We start from the raw sequence: 19,472 nt of genomic DNA, 5'->3' as shown, positions 1-19,472 counted from the left end.
AAATGAGGGGGGAATGCCATGGCTTTGTGTTTAAGAACTGCTTTTTAGGTGTGCAAATACAATTTTATGCTTAGTGCACTGAAATAATTTTAGGAATATAAACTATCATTTGTTTTTAGAAAATATCTACTTATATAGACAAGTAAATAATTAGAAATGTTATGTTGGTAAACTGTTTGGTACTGTGATACAACAAAATATTATAAAATAGGGGGAAATGACTATCAGCAAAAAAAATCCTACAAGATGAACAAGCACAGATTGCAAATGCAAGTTGCAGATGGTGCTGGGAAAATATCCCTCAGGTCAATTCAAACTGGGCTGAGCAAACAAAGCAGGTTTTGTAAAATCAGGAAACAGGTATATGATGGGACCTGAATTTCAAAAACCCTGTTTTGAAATTCAGATGCCATAATATACCTGATGACCTAACTGGCGTTATAACAGGGTTCAGATACCTCCCAACAAATTGCTATACTGTGAGCTTCTCTGCCCTACTCTCCATTCTCTTCAGTGTGGTGTAGTGGTTAAGAGCAATAGACTCATAATCTGGGGAACCGGGTTCGCATCTCCGCTCCTCCACATGCAGCTGCTGGGTGACCTTGGGCCAGGCACACTTCTCTGAAGTCTCTCAGCCCCACCCACCTCACAGAGTGTTTGTTGTGGGGGAGGAAGGGAAAGGAGACTGTTAGCCGCATTGAGACTCCTTCGGGTAGTGATAAAGCAGGATATCAAATCCAAACTCTTCTCTTCTTCTTCTTCTTCCTCTTCTTCTTTTCCCACTTTCCTGTCCTTATGTGGAAAGCCGCTAAAGAAGGGAGGTCTGTCTAGTGGAAGATCTCCATTACTCATTTCCTAGCATCTCAGATCCTGCAACAGTGGCAGCAGAGGTACTCTAGGGAATTTAGTTTTCCCAAGACACCTAACTTCTTCAAGCGGAATAAAATATTTTAGGACTAAAGTATAGAACAAAGTATCTTAGTGCGTGGGAAGGTGCTGACATCACTGGTAGGCGATAGTTAATTCAAACAGACTGTCTGCAACCAGACGGTATACTCTCCCAAGTCACTGGAAAAACAAGTGTCTTGTTTACGAAGGGAAAAGGCAACTTGATACGAACTGTACAGTTTAGTCAATCATGTTCACGTAGGATTAATTCAAACTGAAAACAGTTAAGATATAAATAAATGAGAACTGATGAACAAAGACAATGAAAGTCAGAATGATTCTATAACAGAATGTGGAGGATCATTAATTGTACCTACACAAGAGTCATTTCAAATTCCAAATTCAATTGTAACACAGGAATTGTTTTAAAAGTTTTAGTAGGACTTTTCAGGGAGATGCCCTGGTACTGACTTCTAATTAACTTCTTCTACAACCTTTCAGGATGATTTTAAAAGTGTTCAATAGACTGCCAGTATAACTAGTACTCTAATTACTACCTTTATCTAAACAACTCCAAAAACTGTAACTGGAAGTACAGTCAAATAAAATGATGCATCAAGGAAAAAGACAATATTATATGTCTGATCAATAATTATTTAAAGTAAAACATGAACAGGTGCTTTGGATTAAAAAACTGGAGACAAGTTTTTCAATATGCAGGTGCAGCCTTCATGCAAAGATGGTGCCACACCTCTTCTATCTTTTTGACGCACATAATAAGTAGCATGGTGGGTTTCTGCACATATCTATGTGTAATATGATATGTATAAATTCTATGTTATAATAATCTTTGCTATGATATACCTGATCTTCAGCAAATACAATGTAAAATGAGCTATTTACACCAAACGCATAATTGCCTAATGGCTTTATCAATAATAAGCAAGATAACTGTCAATTATTAAAGACAGAAATGTGATATACACAACTTATTTACAATATATTCTGATACCATTTCTACAAGGCTTCAATCATAAGTCTTTATTCAGGTTTCTGACTCAAGATCTTTTAACTAGAACTGATGGAAATGAAAACAGGGGTTTTTTTTCTACACACAAAGCATATGCAACTAAGTATAGCTTACTGAACTATGACTTAAATAATAAATGCAAGGCAAACACTCCACTTTTTAATGCAATTATTTTCTGGTAAAATTGTTATCTGTAGAAAGCAGAAAAACTCTGGATAATTGTCCTCCAAAAAACTTTATTTAAAGAAATGCAGATGTATAATCACGCTCCTAATGGTCATTCCATGCACCGACACGAGCAGATCGCTGATGACTAGGTGGCAGTTTAGCAAAGTAACTCTGAAGGTATGCAGAAAACCATGAATTTCCATTAGCATGTGCAGGAAAAGTAATAAGGCTGCACATGCCCAGTTAAGAAAATTCTAAAGATAAGCAACAGTACTTGGAAGGGGGTATGTACAGGTGGAAGGAAGAGAAATAGGGCAGATGGGGAAACGGATTACACTGAATAATATTCAAGTGAAACGAGCATTTAATTCAGACTTTTGGAGGAGGCAAGTGATTGGGGGGGGAGGGTGATTGAGAAGAATGTAAGCAAACCAAGCATTATGCTCAGCCAACTCCATAGGCATTCTAGGGGAAAGAAGATGATGGGCAGCCGCAGCAATGTCCCCAACCAACATTCCTAAAATAAATAACTTAATTGGAACGACTTTCTGAAGGAAGCATGTAGAAGCACTGAATATGCAGTCATGAGACGTTCCACTTAAAATACTTTTAAAAATACACATTTAATCTGCAAATAATGTTTGGAACTACTAAACCTTATTTTAAACAATGAGCATGGCAATATATTTCTGGCATAAAAAGGCATTTTTGTTGTTCACATTTGTTTAAACTAGATGCACTGCAAGTACCTCCATCTTCTTGTAGAAAGACACCATGGATACAAACTGCTCAGTACAAACTATAAATCTTGGAACTTGTATGCTGTTTACAAGATGGACCAATAATATTTAGGTGCTCAATAATTATTTACACAAAAAAGCAAAATGCTTGCTTGAAAGTACCACAAATGATGTTGCCAACATGCAAGGATATAAAGTTATGTTTTGCAAATTGTCTAATACTGTAACTTTATATCAAACCACAAGAAAAGAGAGTCATGCTATGTTCCATCCCAGTGCTACTGAATTCTTATTACAAAGAATATTGTCTTCCCAGAACATCTTAAAAATAATTTTGAAGGCAGATATCCAAAAATAAACCTCCTTCCACCTCTAATAATGTGATCTCATTCTTTTAGAAAGTGTTATTCCCATTATCTGAATAGTAGGTCATCTCACAGGACGCTGTTCCAAGGATACATGAAACAGAGACTCGTCTTTGTAGGTTAAAACACATACAAACATAAGAATCCGACAGGATCAAACCAAAAGCTGACCTAAGTACGTGTTACAGGAAATGTGAGACTTCCGTGAAGCCACTCACAAATCTTCTCAGCAAAAAAGCACAAGACATGTCATAATTGCATTCAGTTTTTCCATGCCTCATTCCAATTCATTAGCTGCCATGTGTACCTTGCTAGCAATACAGAACACAGCTTTATGTTTTTCATTTCCCAATGTTAACTAGGAGGATGTAGGTCACAAGCAGGCACACCCACAACCACACGCCTTTCGTGATACTGCCTAACTGCATCTTACAGAAAGCTCAACTTTCAAGTTCATTATGAAATTAAAATACTTAATTAAAATATAGGAATAGTTCTACAGGAGTGAAGGTATATTTCTACTCCAGCAAGTTGCCATCTAAGGAACTGAAATTTTCGCATTATAAGGGTCTGCTTTTATGTTCTTGCTTACTCTGTTTGGAAATCCCAAAGACAGTATTTTTAACTGTCCCTTTTCAGCCAACTTTTTTTTCATGCCAGCACACACCATAAGTAATCATGACAATTTATAAACATCTAATCATTAATTCAGACAGTTGCATTATCTTCAATCAATACTGAGCTGCAACCAAGCAACACAGTCCTCAGAGACATATCCCCAACAGAATAATTTGGGAATTACATTTTCAGTGAATTAGCAATGTCCTTTAGCCAACTGTTCACATTGCCCGTGACCTAGGTTAAGACGAACGCCTTTCCCTGCTTAATGTAAACTACTGGTTTTTATTTTTAGCTACAGTACTTGCATCTCTCTATAAAGGGGACAAACTGAATAGAAAAATTGCAAGTACAAATAGAAGCTTGCCATTGTATATAGTGAATGGATGATGAAGATGATATTAAGAATGCCTCAAAATTCATGGAAAGGGATGACTCCTATACCCTATTGCTCTTTAAGTACTATCATCTGGGGATATATGCAGTATGGAAGCAAATTTGTTTTGCAAAACATACTAACCAGGGTACTAATAGAAACACTTGTAGTAGGAGATAAATCCACCACAGGCACACTTTGCAATCTTTCCCCCTCATTTCCCCTCTTCAAATGACATGGTCACTGCTGCTCTCAGAATTTTACCTTCAAAGAATACCTTTGTAAGCATTCTATCCAACCTCTTCATCCAAACAGGCATTGATCTATTGGGGAAAGGTTCTGGTGACTCTTTCCTCCATAGATTGCAAAATATATGACTGCACTGTTGAAGAGCATCTGGACTGCATCCCAGCACTCTTTTCTTGCCCAGCAGATGATCCTGTCATCTGTCAGGTAGTGTGGAAAGGGCAGGGAGCTTTCTAAACTGCCCAGCAGAAGGTCAGCACCATAAGATAACTGTAGTATCACTGCAGCCACAGCACTGACATTTCAGGCAAGGAGAGGTCACCTGACTAAATTGCAGTGCTCTTTCCCCTGTAAATGTTCCCAGTACCTGTTAGATCCTGCTGTACTCTTAGTCAGAATACTCAACTGGAGTATATAATATTATGATGGTGCCAATCTGTTGGGAAAGGATGTCTCAAATTACTCCCCAGAGGCCTAAGTCCAGAATGAAGACTGTTCACATATATAATGCTGTAGTTGGTTACTTTTAAAAAATAACTGCTTTTAAAGATTTATATTCAAAAGCAGGGTTTTTTTAATAAAACAAACAAGATTTATATTTAAATAGAGTTTCTAACCGTGTTTATAGGACACTGGCAAAAGGGAAAATATGACATCTGCACAGCATATATTGGGGAGCTGGAGAATGTCACATCTGTGTCTGTGTGTGTGTAATTTATATTCTTATTTATAGACATTACAATAATTATTTTGCCAAGTTTTAACATTTTCAATTTCAACTCCCTTTCCCCCCTCTTTCTGTGGTTCCTTACATTTATTTTCATCCTTTCCTGCATACTCCAAATTGTCTGAATTTATTCTTTTATTTATCTATTCTAATATCTCTCTCTCTTTTTTTTAAACTGCAGGTTTTTACAATAATCCTGCCAATGTCCTAATCTGTTTACAGTTTGTTTGTAAATATTCAATAAACCACTTCCATTCCTTTCTAAAAAGTTTGTTGTCTTGATTTCTTATTCTTCCAGTAAGTTTTGCCATTTCTGCATACTCCATTAGTTTCTGTATCCAATCTTCTTTCGTCAGCACCTCTTCATCTTTCCATTTTTGAGTAAATAACATTCTTGCAGTTATAGTTGCATACATAAAGAAATTTCTATATTGTTTGAGTCGTTCTAATCCTATAATTCCAAAGAGAAAAGCTTCTGGGGGTTTTTACGGTCATCTTAATCATATTTTTCAATTCATTATATATAATTTCCCAGTAAGCTTTAACCTTCTTACAAGACCACCACATGTGAAAAAGGCACCTTCTTTCTCTTTACATTTCCAACAAGTATTTGACTTTGATTTGTACATTTTTGCCAATCTACTAGGAGTTAGGTACCATCTATATAGCATTTTCATATAATTTTCTCTTAAATTATAACATGCTGTAAATGTTATATCCGTGTTCCACAATCGTTCCCATGCTTCCATTTCTATATTACAACCAACATCTATTGCCTAGTGTATCACTGAAAATTTCACTTGTTCATCCTTTGTCTCCCATTCCAATAACATCTTGTACATTTCAGACTCTCTTTAACACTACAATTTAACAGGTCTCTTTCTAATTGGGATAGCTGTTCCCCAAACCCCTACTTCATATCCTTTTTAAATATTTCATTCAAATGATGATATTGTAATCATGTTACTAACATTCCTGGTAGATTCTTAAACTCTTTTAAGTTAAATTCTCCACCCTCCTCTCTAAATAAATTTCTATAAGTTACCCAACTTTCCGTCATATTTTTCTTTTTCACCGCTATGGCCTCCAAAGGTGAAAGCCAAAGTGGTGTTTTATAACTAGTATGTATATTAATAAAATACTTTTTTCAGTCCTTTGCTACTAACTGCAAAAAACCCTGAAGGTTTAATACATGTCTAACAGGCCTCAGATAGAGAGGCCATCTACAACCCACCAACATCAGTGTCCAAATCTATTTTCTGCACAGAAAACTTCAAAGGGGAATATGTGTACAGCACAAATTGCCTTATTTCATCTCAGGCACATTTACATTCAAAATCAAATAAGGTTTCATTTTTTATTTATAGCAGTGCATATCAAAGCCTTCTGTTGTAACAGAATGCAGAGAGAATGTTTTCACTATTAAACTTTCCCATCCCAGAAACCTTTTTATTTATTTTGCTTTATTTTTATCTATTTAGAACAATACAGGAGGTTGGGTAAAGATCCTATTCAGCATCTTTCACTAGTCAGAGTAGATAATAACAGGAAAAATGGATCAAATGTCATGGTACTCCATAGTTTATGATTTACTAGGAATGTTTCTATGGCTCCTGTGATTTACTCCACTGCTAGTGTGGAGAATTAACTATGATCCCTGGCTTAGTGTTACATCTGAAATGAGGATCATGGTTTGTTCCACTCATAACAAACTACATTTAGTAACCCAAGAACAAACCTTCATGGTTTGTTTGGTGTGAAACAAATCAGAAGTCCTCATTCAGACTAATTGCTAAGCCAGGATCATGGTTTGTTGCTCCTGCTCTCATTATGGGAGGTGCAAAATGGGAGCCATATGCATGTTTAAAGTAAACCATTTACCATCAACAATGGTTTACTCTGATGTATGAACACTCCCATTTTGAGACAGCTTCATTTGTTCATTTGCTTGGTGAGTGAAAAAAAATTGGATCAATGAGGGTTTTTAACTGTTTTGGCCTACAGATTCAAGGAAGATACAAGCAGTCCTATTACAGCCATTCAAAGAACATACAGTGGGGGGAGCTAAAGTGGCCAGAGAGTGCAGGGCTGTGCATACCACCACCCAATATCCCTTACTGACCTGATTAGTTCCACCACCAACCTTCTTGCATTGAGCAGGAAGGAGTGAAGGCAGATTCTAATCTGAATATGCCTACGATCAGAAGCATAATCTGGGTTTCCTAATGCTGTAACATTATAAAGGTAAAGGGACCCCTGACCATTAGGTCCAGTTGTGGCCGACTCTGGGGTTGCAATGCTCATCTTGCTTTATTGGCCGAGGGAGCCGGCGTACAGCTTCTGGGTCATGTGGTCAGCATGACTAATCCGCTTCTGGCGAACCAGAGCAGCACACGGAAACGCCGTTTACCTTCCCGCTGGAGCGGTACCTATTTATCTACTTGCACTTTGACGTGCTTTTGAACTGCTAGGTTGGCAGGAGCAGGGACCCAGCAACAAGAGCTCACCACGTTGTGGGGATTCGAACCGCCGACCTTCTGATTGGCAAGTCCTAGGCTCAGTGGTTTAACCCACAGCGCCACCCGTGTCCCTCTCCTGTAACATTATAGGTGTGTGGAAAAGATCACATTTCAAACCTTCTACCCAATATGCAAAGGCCCAAGGCTGCAGTTGGAAAGGATAGGGACACTGGAGGCAGGGATTGCATGTGTTTCAACATAGCCTTCCCATGTGATTATGAACAAACTGATATGTCTGAACCAGCCTTATTTGAGCTCAGAAAAAGTACTGCCAGAGAGATTAAAACTCCCTTTATTCACATACAAAGCCTCTCCTAGCATTACCTTTCATGATGGTGCTCAGTCTTGGTAATTGCTTGATAGTTATTAAAATTACTCTGCTGCATAATTTTAAAAAAAACGTTGTTGTTTTTTAAAAAAGGGTTGAAACACAAATGTAATCTATGTTATATGCTCTCTGACTCATATATCCTGGGCTTTGAATTATGCAAATATAATCAGAGCTGCCAAGTATTACAAACAAGTTGAATACTTGTCATAAATGCAAAAAAAGGGGGGGTTCCATTATAACCAGATTTAGTAACAAGAGTTTGAAGTTGGTTTACAAGCACTTATTAAGTTTGCTGGTTTAATCACGATCCTGCCTGTGCATGATAGGAAGTCCATCCTAAGTAGATGGGCAGAGTTACCAAGATTGGGAAGTAAGATTGGTTTTCATCAGCCAGTTGAAGGCAGCTGGTACATATAAACAAAACTAATTATCTAGAATACTAGGAAAACATATATGTGTTACAGATATGTTTACCAATGGTAGGGTCTTACCCATAATTTATCAAATTTTGATTAAAGTTTGTTAGAATGTGTATGCTTTTTAATTCTTATCTACCTTTTACTCATTTTTGCTTATATTTATAGCCATTAATATATCCCCCAGTGGCACAATGTTCCAAAATAGAAACAGCAGTGGGAATCACACAACAAAACAGCACAATGCATAACAGGAGGGGGGGGGGACAATTCTTTGACTATATGAGGCAACTAAAATATATAAGCACTTACTTTGGTAGAGTTTTCAAGTGATTCTCTCGTAATTCCAATATTCGTAATTTAACAAGTCTAAAAGTATCAAAATTTAAAAGAGTATAAATTCAAATTAGGAAGTCATTAAACATATACAAAAATTGCTAATAAGCTATTTGTTTTAACATAAATTATGCTAGCCGTATATTTGCATAAAATTTATCCAGTTCACCTGGCCAACCTCTAATGAGAATCATAGCCATATATCTGTAGGTGAAAAGCAACAGCTTGAAATTATTTTTTGCAGATTATTTAATTAAGACAAATATGCTGACTCTTAATATTCAGTAGATATTTGCGGTTCTAGAATTTTATCTAACTTCATGACAATGATTGCCGGCTGTGTTCTTCTGGAAGATCCTGACAAACCACAGAGAAGCAATTAACAGGCACAAATGCAGAATGTTGAAATAAATGTTGCTATATAAATGACGTTTATAAGGTTTATTCATTTCATAGCAAACAGAATAAAAAAAGAACATCTTACACATGATTCAAGACATCATATATTTTAGAGAATTGTAGAAAATCCATCAATGAATTTTGTTTCTGTCAGCTAAAATAATGAAATCTACAAGAAAGGATTCCGACTAAACATCAGGAAGAACTTTCTGACAGGAAGAGCTGTTAGGCAATAGAACAGACTCCAATGAGAGGTGGTACTCTCGCCTTCCTTAGAGGTTTTTAAGTAGAGCTTGGACGGCCATTTGTCATGTGTGAGCTAGTTGAGATTCCTGAACTGTAGAGGGTTGGACTAGCTGACCCTCATTGTCTCTTCCAACTCTAATTCTATGATTCGATTAAAAGAGAAAATTAAGATAAGAAGAGGCCTCCTATGGGACACAAGAAAAGAGAAACTATTCTAATGCTCTCTCAAGGATCCCAGCAAAACATATTCCCACAATGTTTGTAATTTTTGATAAGGATAAATACACTTGTCATCCTCCAGAGAGCAAACAATGTAATTTCATATGAAATATGCAAATGCTTCCTGTGTGAATCACACACAGTTGATTCTCACATAACCACTGACAGCCTAAGGCTCTCACTATGTATCTAAAGCAAAATAAACTGATCTGCTTAAAGAAGCTAAACTACAATTTGGAAAGCTATTAAAACTATGTAATGCATTATTATCTGGAAGAGCTAGAAGAGCTTTTGTTTGCTCATATTATTTTAACATTCATATAACTTGAACAATTCAAGCAAATTCGCACCACGTTATTATTTTCCCCCTGACAAACAAGCCAGTACAATTTAGAAGTCTCTATGGCTTTATGGGTTAACGCCTCCCCTGAAATAGAACAGGAAACAACAAAAATAATAATGTGGCAATGTCAAAATCCCACTCCACATTAGTCTAACTTTTATTATTGCAAGATCCAGGTGGTATGCTAAAAGAATGCTACTACATTAGTTTAGGTAACTAAGGTGTCTAAAAGCTAGAAACACCCTCAAATAACTCCACTGGTAGATAAAAAAATGTAGAAAGTACATTGAGAAAGCAAATTATATTAGATGCTATGAGTCAGAGCTGATCCATACATTAAAGCAAAACAGAAGTGTGAGCAACTTTCAAATTGTCGTTTGTTACTTTTGCTGTAATATTTAAACGGAACTTGAGTATTTCACCTGAAGTGAGTTAAAGTGGAAAATCTGCAATCAAAGGGCTTGTTCCCATTGTGTCAAACCATGGTTTGCAGTTACATGCAAAAGCAAATGTTAACGAATGTTAACAGTTTAAAAGCAATAGGCGGCAAGTTGCCTACTTGTTCTCAAATATATTTATTTTACAAGTCAGGAAACACTGTTGTTTCTTTTCATCCCCAGAAAAAAAAAATGCCCCATCACATTTCAACAGACCTCAGTGTCCAAAAGCACATTCAAATACATTTACTGGCAAATTTCATTCCATCTTCATATTGACTGTTGTAGCAGCAGGAGCAGTCAGTGGGTCAGGGTGGTGCTGTGGTGATGGCCTCCCAATAATGGCATCCCTGAAACTTACTGGGGTGAAGGGGTGGTGCCAAAGTCAGGTTAGCGTGGGCACATTGGGGGAAACACCTGACTGGTTCCACTGGTGTCCCCCTCACCTTGCCCCCGTCACTGCACAGTTAAGTAGCGGTACTGCCCCACTCCTGGTGGTGTTGATTAAAGACTGGGCCTCAGCAGTCTACTGTATAGCCTGTTGGTGTGGGGGTTTAAGCTCTGATGTCATTCAGCTCAGAATTATCTCTCTTCCATCTCTATCAATCTCTCATTACATTAGTAGTAGGATCTCTTTCTCCAAGTCAGGTTACCCTAAGAAACACCAATTAAGTCTTCAATCATATAGGGTATACAACAGGATTTACTTCTGAGTAGACATGATTGCACTTCTAATTCAGAAAGAAAGGGTTATCATAGCTATCAAAAAGTAAAAACTAGAATGATAGTTTATAAACTATCAAAGAATCATAGAACTGTAGAGCTGGAAGGGACCCCAAGGGTCATCTAATCCAATCCCCTATAATGTAGGAATCTCAGCTAAATCATCCATGACAGGTGGTCATCCAATCTCTGTTTAAAAACCTCCAGAAAGTTCTCCCTAATGTTTAGTCAGAATCTCTTTTCTTGTAACTTGAATCCTTTGGTTCACGTCCTACCCTCTTGTAGCAGCAGAAAACAAGCTTGCTTGATCTTCCATGTGACAGTCTTTCAGATATTTGATGATGGCTACCATATTTCCTCTTAGTCTCCTTCTCCTCCTTGGCTAAAAACACCCAACTCCCTCAATCAAAAAAATAAAATCCACATGTTTTTTCATAAAAGGGAAGTGTCACAATTTGTGCTTACCTTCCAAAATTAGCTGGAAGAAATTCCAGAAAGGCATCATTTAGGTAGAGCTGGGTCAGGTTTAAAAGCTGCGTAAAGCCATCTGGGAGCCTAAAAAACAAGTTAAAGCTTTAGCTTTCATACTGTTGTTACTATGGGAACAATATAAGTAAGTCCCTGCAGATACATACCCTAACTCACACCTTCATTGCTATACAGTGAATAGATAAAATATATTGAGCTGCTTCTTAGATCTAACATTTTGCCATCTATTGCAGCAAATGATACACTATCTTGCTCTTTTAGGTTGATATTTATGCACCTAACTATTTAATATTACATCATCCCATTAATTTGTCTGTGTAAGCTTTTTGGTAGTGGGTTTAATTTTGAAATTACAAGCAAATTATATCAATGACACTTTTTACAACCTCTGGAATTAAACATTATTTTTACTGTTACCAATAGAACATACCATTTTATGCAGAATGAGTACTATGCTCTATCTATGAAATGTGCTGCCATTCCCCACCCCACCCCCGCCCATAAATGACCATAATAATTCTTATTTGGGTTGTGTGTTACATCTTCTTTGAATTTGTGTAATTGAATGACGGAGCACTTCTTGCCTGTGAGAGGTGGCAAGGTCTCCCCAGAGTCTTGAGATAGGGCTCTCATGGCCAGATCAGCTCGGGTCCCCTGGCAATGCTAACAGTAGTCTGAGGAGAAGGCCAGTGATCTCCCCCAGGGAGATGCATGGATCATGCAAAGTGAGCCAGGTCAACACCAAGACAATGAGAAAACCCAACAGGGTTGCCAGATGAAATTTCAAGTTCTTCTGGTGGCCCAGCAATTAATTCCAAAAAGAAGTGAAGTGACTGCATGGGTGATAACACCTGACACCAGCACCGCCCCCCTTGGGACAATGGTCTCCATAGTGAGCAGCTTGTTGAGCTTCCACGACTATATCTTGTGCTGCTCAGTCCATAAAGTTGCTGGCTGCTCTGAGTTGATCAAGACTCAAGTGGGTACCCCTTTCCCTCAACAGGAGATGCAGAACATCAGGTAAGATAGCTGGTTTGGGCAGCAGTGGCATCTCAGGGACTCCATGGGATGTCCACATTTCTTCTTTGGTCCCAGCTCCTGGACTTGTTCAAGAGCTAGGATTGGGAGTTTTCCGGTGCTAGTGTCTTGATAACCACTTTGGCGGGGCATGCCGTCAAATAATGACCCATCTTTCCACAGTGGTCTTTGCTCTTCATTATCCTCTGTCAGCATGGGCTGTGCCTCTACAATCTGCGTGAGCTCCTCCGCTGATGCTGAAGGAGTTTCCATGCTGGATGGGAAGTACATGCAGGACCAGTACTCTAGGCCTGAGGGAAACTCTCCCCCTTCAGTTAAGAACTTTAACTCACAACTCCATTTCTCTCAGTTCTCAAGGTGTAGTTCACATCGGCACATAAGGCAAGCTACAAGTCAGCTGTGTCACCTGTGGCTGTCAGGCCACTGAGGAGTGAGAGAGGGGTGGGACACTTCTCTATTATCCCACCTGGGCATTTCCCATGGTCTAACTCTCCAACCCCAGAACACTGGGTTCTTCCAGAGATCAGATACCTTTTGAGGCTCAGAGGGGGCAGCTTATAACCTATTGTGACTCACTCCAGGATCATACAACTCCTGCTCTCTGAGCTCCTCCCATTGTTCCTCCAGACTCAACCACCCACTCCATGATACCTTCACAGGGCTCCTGACACCGACCCTGGAAAGAACAAGTTAGTACTGCTTCCCATACAGTGGTTGATCCAGTTGTCATGTCATTTATTGTTACCTATGCTCCTCCCTTGGCAACCCCAGGCATCCTGTGACAAGACCCATGAAAGAGGAATACAAAGCAGATTAAGATTCTTTTGCGAATCAGATGAGTTCGGGGACAGTTTAGTCCTGGGAAAGTGGATGGTGTTTTAAACTGCTTTATTTTGCTCCAACGGAAATATAGTGGGTTTGTGTAACTTTTGCATGGCATATCTTCCCCACCTCCAAAAAAGTTCATTTTTTCTGTTTTGGTAAACTTTAGAACCTGCTTCATAAACATGGTATACTCCAGCGGTCAGCAAACTTTTTCAGCAGGGGGCTGGTCCACTGTCCCTCAGACCTTGTGGGTGGCCGGACTATATTTTAGGGAGGGAATGAACGAATTCCTATGCCCCACAAATAACCCAGAAATGCATTTTAAATAAAAGCACACATTCTACTCATGTAAAAACACAGTGATTCCCAGACCGTCCGTGGGCCGGATTTAGAAGGCGATTGGGCCAGATCCAGCCCCCAGGCCTTAGTTTGCCATGGTGCACTCTCTCTTAATTATAACACCCTTGCACTTAGAAGCTTTAATACATTGCTATCCTAAGAGATCCCAGGAAATTTTGGAAGCTAATTAATTTATCCCTTGTCTGGCGACAGCTGTTATTTAAAGTAGGAGACTGGACTGAACAGAGGGATATACTCTGTATTATCAGATGGAATGCCCTCAGACGGAAAGGGACCCATGGTGGCTGGGAGGTGGCCATCACAATCGGCAATGTGAATTGATCTATGAAAAAAATGCAGCCAATGCAGCTCTTTCAGCACTGGCTTACTATGATCCACATGGACAGCACTGGCTGGCAAATAGGCTACCACATGGATCAATTCAAGTTTTGAAGGGCACAATTCTATGGTTCCTAACTAGGAATTCCAAGGGCTGTAAGATTTTGCAGATCACCCTCTCTGTGTGGAAAGAGAGATCTGCTAGTGGAGCAGGCCAACCCATGAAGGCCTCCTTTTTACAGTTCTCACTCCTCCCACATTGGTGCTCTAATAGCGTCGAGGGGGAAAGGAAGGTCTCTCAACATGCCAGCTTTGGAGCTGGCATACTGATTTCCATCCCCACTGAAATAAAGTTCAAGGATGAGACTGCTTATCTGATCCATTACAATCTGGATTCAGAGTCTATTTCTGAACCAAACGTTAGCCCTTTTCATCCTAATGGATTACCTTTATTGTGTGTGAGAGAGAGACAGGGAAATGCAACCCTGTTAATTCTGCTCAATATATCAGTGGCTTTTGATATTGTTGATTATGATATCCTCAAGTGAGATGGGTATTGGAGACACCATATTATTATGGCTCCGCTCTTACTTTCAGGACTGTGTTCCGAGAGCAGCACTGGATGAGTACTCCTTAGTCCCCTGGCACTTGTGCTACAGGGTTCCGCAAGGTATTATTCTCTCCCCAGTACTATTTAACATCTATATGAAGCCATTGGGAATGGTCATTAGGAGTTTTGGAGTAAGGTGTCACTATGCTGGTGACACACAGCTCTATTTCTGCATAACATCTGAAATCAGGAGAGGATGCAAAAACTCTGAATGTAGTGGTGGACCCGACGGGGACTAATAATCTGCTTGAATCCTGGGAAGATTGAGCCTTTTTTGGTGGGTGGCTCCTGTGCCTGGGAAACAGGGAAGAGATTCAGCAGGCATCTTCTGTTTTAATCTTTAAACATTTGCTGATAACTTTTCTCTGTTTCCAAGCTCATGCAGACAATTAAGAAAATATCTCTCTGTAGTTGATCTCTGATTTTTAATTTTTATATGGTTTTTATTATACATATATATGTTTGATTTGTATATGAGTAGCAGCATGAAAATACTTTAAAAAATGAAAGTAAATAAATATAATCCTCCTTAAACCACTACAAGCTCCAGGGATCGCTATGCCTCTTTCGGTTCACACCCATGTGGATTCCTAAGGCAGAGTTTACCTTTCTCAAAATTTTGAGCAAGATAAATCAATGGTCTGACTTGGTAAAAGAAGCTTATCCATGTTCCTAAAAAAGTGCTGAAAAATGGTTTTTTATCAACTGGGAGCTTATCATGTTCCTCATATTGGGTTCTGCATGGCATCAGCCTTCATACCCTCTTCAATAACCCTAAAAACTTACAATATTGAAATTTTGTTTGTGTGTGTTTTTATAGAAATAAATCCTAATTGAAAATAAAAATACAATATAGAAAACTAAATCAGTACAACTCTTAAAATGTGTCCACCTTTTTTCCTAGCAGTCACTGCAGAATTTGCTGTAAGGCTATTTTACACTTCACTCAGTTTCTTATTGTTGTTTAGTCGTTTAGTTGTGTCCGACTCTTTGTGACCCCATGGACCAGAGCACACCAGGCACTCCTGTCTTCCACTGCCTCCCGCAGTTTGGACAAAAATTTCTTGCATAGCTTCATTATAACCAAATGACAATTGCATCCATGTGTTATACCTTCACTTTACATTACATACATTAATATGCAAACCACTGAACATATATAAGATGAAACATTTAACTTCATTGACAGATACTCACTTAGAAATAGGATTGACACTGGCTTCAATTATTGTTAAACACTTACAGCACTTTATATTTTCTGGGAAATCTTGGATCCCTAAAAAGAGAACAAAGATGTATGTTATCAGGGAAGGAATACAACCAATGACTGGTCTTTAAAGTACCTAAACTCTCATTTTAGTCCTAAGCAGATCACAATTCCACACATTGTAGTAATTATATCTGAGGTTTTAAAAAATTATGGGTATGGCTAGGATTGAAAGAACTCTATCAGCATGTGGAAGAACTTCTGTAGAGGGATCATATCTAACCATTTCCCCCTCTAAATGTAATCCTTTATACTTCATTGAAAGTCTGTTTGAAATAAAGTATTGTGCCTTGCAAAAGTAACCACTAAGCTATAATGCCTTTGAGCATGAACAAATAATGTTCCTGTTTTGTTTTAAACATGCCTCATCCTTGCTTCTTCTGGGTGAGGGCTGAGTGGTCACAGGTTCCCCTTCACCTATATATAACTTCTTGCTGCTGGTAAACAAATACACTACCACAAACAGTCAGTACCAAAACCTCTGCTGTGGGAATACAGGGATGTGCTATTATCCAATAACACACCCTAAACAGCATCCATTTTACCCAGCAGTTAATAAATTGCTTGGATCTAGAATTTAGCTAGATTATTTAATAATGTAATAATGTAGAAACTAAAGTCTAATAATCCAAAAAACTTCAGTCAAATGGCTCTTGACTGGGTGGTTGCAAGACTGTGGCCTTCTTGGCCATGAGAAGCTGAATGAGGACTGAAAAAGCAATATATGGCTGAAAAATGAAGAAGAGAGCTAATTGAAAGCACACTGCAATGTTACAGGATCAGCTGGTGTTAACACATAACTACCTACAACTGCAAATTATGTGCCAATAACAGAAAGATCCCTGCTGTTCTTGAGACGTTAGTAAAGGAAGCAGAGTGCTCTGGCGGGTGCTACTGCCTTTGCTTGTACTTGTATTAATATTGTCTTTCTTCTTAGCCCATGACTCATCACAGGAACTTATTTATGTTAATTTTTTTATTACGCATGTCAAGGTTATAGCCTGTGGATGTTTATTCTGAAAATGAAATAGAGTAAATCATCGAGAGGTGGATAAAATGCAAGGGAAGTCACCAAGCAATGACACAGAAAAACAAAGTATCAAAGCTGAATTTATCACCCAAGGACTAGGAGACCGTCCTTATTCAAGGACTCCTTGTCTTTGAAAAGGAACAAACTTTTCTAGCAATGTTTTGGTTTTTTTTTATCTCCTAGCAAACACCTTTAGGTACATAGGACAGCTTGAATATATAGCACCACCTTATCCCCACCTTCTCTTCAGGTAAAGCAACCATATTACTCTTGCTGCAGGTATATTTTGCACATTATCAGGCAGGAAGACAAACATGGCACAGGTGTTGCAGGTCACTGCAGTAGCTCCCTCACAGTCCATGTCTCTTGGACTCACATACATTGTGAGTCAGCACTCCAGACTTTCCCCTCAGACTCCTCTGCTAAACGCCCGTTTACAAGTCTTTGTCATGAGAGCTTCTTCACATGCTGGATTTCTTCCTGTAGCGTTCATATTAAAAGTGCAGCACAGAGGTGTAATGATGGGCAGATACAAACAAGTCAAAGCTGACAAACTGACTTCATGTTAGCAATTATCAGAAATATGGCTGAAGGTTGGCCGGACGTAACCAGATGGCGCTCTTGCCTCCACTCCTATGGCTTGTGTTCAAAACAGCTGCTGCACTAAAATGGCAGCGCCTATCACAGCACCAGCATCAACCTTGGAATAAAAAATTGTTTTTGTTTTGCTACTGCTGCCCTGATGCTGAGCAAGCTCTTTCCCTGTTATAGATGTGGGTCCCAATCCAGTGGGGATCTTTTCATGATTGCTTGAAGTGATCCTGAGTGCAGGAGGGAGTGGCTGGCTCGGAAGTAAATTCTATAATGGGCAACACCAAGAGACAAGAGGAGAAAGCTGACAGCCAATATCAAGCCCTGGACTGAATGGACATAAGAAGGCAGAGTTGGGCTGAGTAAGGTTAGTGGGGCACTGCCCACTTGTCCTCATGGACTAACCTTCACTATTGTCTATTATAAAATGTGTTTCAGCCATCAACCAACAGCAGACCCAAATTCAGCTGCTGTAAAAAATCTGTAGAAGAAGGTGGAGGTTGTCTAAATATGAGTAGATGTGGAAGCCCTGGAGGCAGAGGTGAGACACCAGTGCAACCATTACCTTTGTGGAGACTCCTGGAGACGAGGCTAATCTGAACGGGAGGGCTCTGAACTGGTAATGATATGAGCCAATGGAGAATAGAAGACATTCCTGGTACTTTGGATGAAAAGGAACATGCAGGTTTCCATCCTGTAAGTCTATGGATGTCATGAGGTCGTTGAGATGAAGGGGTTGCTTGAAGGAGGCTAAGGATTCCGGTCAGAATTTTTTGTAGATCACCCAGCAGTAGAGATATTTCAGACTGAGAATTGCCCTCCAGACTTTGTGGTCTTTTGTGGGAACTACAAACATGATCAAGTAAATGCCTACTGAGTGTTCTTTGGCAGTACGGTTCTATTGCTGCCATGTTGATGAGATGTTGTGTGAACAGGTGTGTGAATCTGAGCTTATTTCTATGGTTTAGCATGTCATAACTGTAAAACTGAAATAACTAAAATATGACATGAGGTTCTCCATCATGAACCTTGCTTGACCCTGGTACCAGCCTGATCTCAAGTGTCCTGAAAATATATCATACCCTGTAAAGACCGTACATGTAAATGTAGCTACCATTAAAATCTACTTAACATTCTGAATGGATGCTTTCAAGCTAATGGTGGTACAGGAAGCAGACAAAGAGATAGTCAGGTTCAGTTAATCACTTACTATGATTACAGTTTTTCTTTCACCTTTTGTTAAAGCAAAACACAGAGGGGGAAGCAAATAGGGTAGCCAATTTTAGTCATTTTCTCACTAGGAAATTAAGAGTTCTTCCAAACTCTTGTTTGAAAGATGGACAAAGTGAGAGTGGGCAAGCACATATTCATAAATTGGTGTACCTTGTAACTCTAGCAAAATATCTCAAAACTTTCATTGTCGTGTGTATAAATACATGCATGTGGGTTCATGATACATGTGTAACAGCTAGACACAGTCTCTCACAATCTAGCAGCTGAAGGGTGAAGCAGAGAGGGGTGATGGGATGAACCAAGGTTGAGGGCGACTGATGAATTCTATGCAGTAACCATAGCAGATGGTATTCAGGATCCATTGATCCGCTGTTGCATGAATCAAAAAAGTATTAGTGCGTGTAGGTGATTATCCCCCCCCCCACTTGGTCATGGATTGTATCATTGGCAGTTTCCGGGGTTCTTGGGGGGGGAGCACTGGTTCAAGGAAAGATGCTGTGAAGAGGTTGACTTTGAAAGCAGCACCTGCTTCCCAATGTTGAAGCCATAACGCTTTGCGTGCTACAACACTTCCTGCCACGGAG

General features: G+C 39.1%; 1 protein-coding gene and 1 long non-coding RNA gene across 22 annotated transcripts in view; one reads left to right on the top strand and one right to left on the bottom strand.

The window, feature by feature from the left end:
- The window catches only part of LRRC7 (leucine rich repeat containing 7), a 197,191-nt gene that overhangs the window by 101,691 nt on the left and 76,028 nt on the right, over positions 1–19,472 (bottom strand). For all 20 annotated transcript variants that reach the window (XR_014527770.1, XR_014527771.1, XR_014527772.1 and 17 more), the window contains 3 exons: positions 15,965–16,043; positions 11,593–11,682; positions 8,737–8,793 (listed from right to left, as the gene is read on the bottom strand). Coding sequence is in view for 17 of the 20 variants with exons in the window: in XM_083510425.1 (XP_083366551.1) it covers positions 8,737–8,793; positions 11,593–11,682; positions 15,965–16,043 (226 nt within the window). In the remaining 3 variants the exon portion in view is untranslated. The remainder of the gene's footprint in view (positions 1–8,736; positions 8,794–11,592; positions 11,683–15,964; positions 16,044–19,472) is intronic.
- The window catches only part of LOC310710113, a 61,357-nt gene continuing 54,441 nt past the window's right edge, over positions 12,557–19,472 (top strand). For both annotated transcript variants that reach the window (XR_014527811.1, XR_014527812.1), the window contains exons 1-2: positions 12,557–12,636; positions 17,836–18,022. This is a non-coding gene — a long non-coding RNA (uncharacterized lncRNA). The remainder of the gene's footprint in view (positions 12,637–17,835; positions 18,023–19,472) is intronic.

The sequence above is a fragment of the Podarcis liolepis genome (genome assembly GCF_965112155.1).
Source record: "Podarcis liolepis genome assembly, chromosome: 6".
Lineage (NCBI taxonomy): Eukaryota > Metazoa > Chordata > Lepidosauria > Squamata > Lacertidae > Podarcis > Podarcis liolepis.
The sequence above is the reverse complement of the archived record's forward strand: the minus strand, read 5'-3'. Positions and strand labels throughout refer to the sequence as shown.